The sequence below is a fragment of the Galeopterus variegatus genome, unplaced genomic scaffold (genome assembly GCF_000696425.1).
Source record: "Galeopterus variegatus unplaced genomic scaffold, G_variegatus-3.0.2 Scaffold1546, whole genome shotgun sequence".
In the NCBI taxonomy this organism is placed as follows: Eukaryota; Metazoa; Chordata; class Mammalia; order Dermoptera; family Cynocephalidae; genus Galeopterus; species Galeopterus variegatus.
The window spans coordinates 114,813-117,705 of NW_007727657.1; the positions used below are offsets into that span (position 1 = coordinate 114,813).

The 2,893-nt window shown below is 33.0% G+C and overlaps 1 protein-coding gene across 1 annotated transcript in view; it reads left to right on the plus strand.

Moving 5' to 3' along the window:
• The window catches only part of PDE1A (phosphodiesterase 1A, calmodulin-dependent), a 77,447-nt gene that overhangs the window by 31,393 nt on the left and 43,161 nt on the right, over positions 1 to 2,893 (plus strand). The window contains 1 exon segment of the mRNA XM_008577583.1: positions 500 to 566. Coding sequence (XP_008575805.1) covers positions 500 to 566 — 67 coding nt within the window.

Here is a 2,893-nt window from a genome sequence, read left to right on the forward strand (position 1 = left end):
GGTGTTGCGCCTGCACCGCGCTCAGCCAGTGAGCGGGAACCGGTCTCCACATGGGATCCAACCCTCGCGGGAGCGCCGCCCTCTTCAGTGCGCCACCGGGCTGGCCCCCATACTAAATTTTTGACACGTAAATAAACACAAAACAAGAATATTTTGCTGTCATGGATATGGTGACAGGTTAGAAAGTGTTGTTGTTGCATATGCAAAGTACAGTCCATCTTTTGATAAGATGAAGTTCACGAAAAGATATTTTTACATGGAAACTAAAATCACTTTAACTTTATAGAGTAGTTGTGAATAGACAGAATACTATTAACATCTGTCATATAGTAGATGCTTAATAAATGGTGGCAGTAGTTATTGTTGCCACAAAGGGAGTATATAACTAATGATAAAAGGTAAACAAATCGAAAGTAATCTTTTCCCTTATATTTAAAAAATAGCTGAAAAATTTGAGTAAATGACTTTTTTAATCTACACTTATTTTTGTCTTTTTTAGGATGTACAGAAAAAGCTATCACATGGTTGGTTTGGCATATCCAGCAGCTGTCATAGTAACATTAAAGGTGAAATAATTTCAATTATTTTAATTTATAAAATAGTTATTTTTAAAACTTCTCAAAATGGCTGAGAGAAAATGAGAATAGGTCTTTTCTGCAGCCTACATATTGGAATGTAAAACATATTTTAACCATTTACAAAATGTAATGTGTTTCAAATCACGATTCACTGTAGTCTTAAATGAAGATTGACTAACAAACTATATCAAGGCCTATATATGCATATGTGTACATGCGCAGATGCATGTATGATTTTTTTTCTTCATGCTTTATTTAGGTGGATCTCGAATTCCATTTTGAGATGGCACAAGTACTTGCCAGAATATACATATTTTGTTATGTATATATTATGGAATAGTTAAATGCATTATAAAAGGATGTTTCTGTCAATTATATTTAAACGACAAAATTTATATAGAAAAACATTATTTAGAATTTTAAGCCTAAGAAAATACAAAATAAAAGATATAGTCAAGAAAGAAAACAAAAAAATTCATCTCTCTTGTTTCTGGCTTCTCCTGTGGTTGCCCTATTCTAAAGGCTTTGAGGAAAGTTGTTTGCTCACTTGCTTGTCTTCATTGTGTGTGTGTATGAGTGTGTGTGTGTATTGCTCCTTGGTCTTTTGGCTAAGATCAAGTGTGGAGTGTGTGCATTGTACTTGTCTTCATTGTGTGTGTGTGTATTGCTCCTTGGTCTTTTGGCTAAGATCAAGTGTGGAGTGTGTGCATTGTAACCTAGATATTATTTCTACAGAGTCATTTTGTAGACTTATCCTTGTAAATTTCTTAGTTGTTTCTATCACTTAATTTGTTTGGGGGAATTTAACTTTGTCTCCTAAAACAGCTTTATGATGGTTTTCCACAAGTTTAAAGGATACTGGCATGGATGATCTTGGGTTGCTTTATTTCTGATTCATTATACTCCTTTCCTATTTTAAGTTTGTATTGCTTTTTTAAAAATTTTATTTTAAGCATCTCTTTGCATTTGTATTTTCTCTGCTGCATGTTAGATTTTAATCTTACTAATTTAAATAGGTAGCTCATTTTCTGCATGTTCTTTTATATTTAGCTTTCTAAAGCTATATTAAAGACAAGTAGATAACTGAAATATCATATTAGAAGATATTAATTATTCCTCCGTTCTTGAGAAATTTTGCCTTCTGTATTATTTTCTCGACTATGGGCAAGAAAATTACTTATGTTTATTTTATTTATTTTGAGAATCTGCTGAAAAACTAACAAAATATTTCAGTATGAGAAAATGTAAGAGTTTTTCTAAACTGTAGTATAGTAAAAACATATACACTAACAGGTTAAGGGAGGAAATATCACCAAGCAAAAATATTTTAGTTAAATAATTTCTTATTTTCTGAGAAACCTCTTTGTCTTGTTTGTTCTCAATCTGAGATACAAAAGCCTATTATCTGCAATAGTTTATAAATGGAAATAATCATTGTTTATAAAAATCCCCAAGGAATGGAAAGCTAACCTTTTAGTCAGTGAGAAACCCCTAGTTGGAACTGTTAAATAGCAGCCTTGTAAGAGTCTGTAATAACTCTTCTGAGTTGGCTTTGAAATTTGATAGAAGATTTTTGGCTTCCTTTGAGTTTTACTGATGGTAAAATGCCTTCTAACAGAATTCTTGGAGATTGTTAATTTACAAAAAGATAAAGCAATTTTTTAGGGTCAAATTAGGGACAAATGCAAGGAATTTTAAAATGGCATACAAGCAAGCAAAAAATATTTCATTGGTGTTTGTTTAAAAGTGATCAAAAATACCAATTGAAGCTGTTACTGTTATTTTTTAAAGGAATTATTTTTTAAAGAGACTGTTTTAATACTTTCAAATCAGATTTTCAGTTTAGTTTCAGCACGTTACAGCACATTGAGTTGGCCTCCATAAAAATGTGTTAAATGAATGAAATTCTAAGCAGAGCCTTACTCAAATTCGAAATTAATGCATATCTCTGAAGTTGCTCACTCACTGTTCAATACTAAACCTGCTGCGTGTCTGTAAACATTAGGCCTTCTTTGCTAACGGTTTCTGATATTCTTCAGAACTGACTACTCTGCTTCTTTAGATTTTTAAAGCAAAATCAATCATGAGGTAGCTGGTGAGGTCTGATACCCCTGCTCACTGCCCTCGAATCTTCCACTATTAGGAAGTACTTTTCCAGTGTATTTATTTCCCTACAGTCTTCCCTAGGGAATTGCATAAAACACCAAAATTACTCTCCTCCTCTTCGATCGAAAGGCCCACTTCCTTTTTCTTACCACCCGTCCCTGGAGGAAATAGAAATGAATCAGCCAGGGTCAGAGTGAGTAATGTGTCCA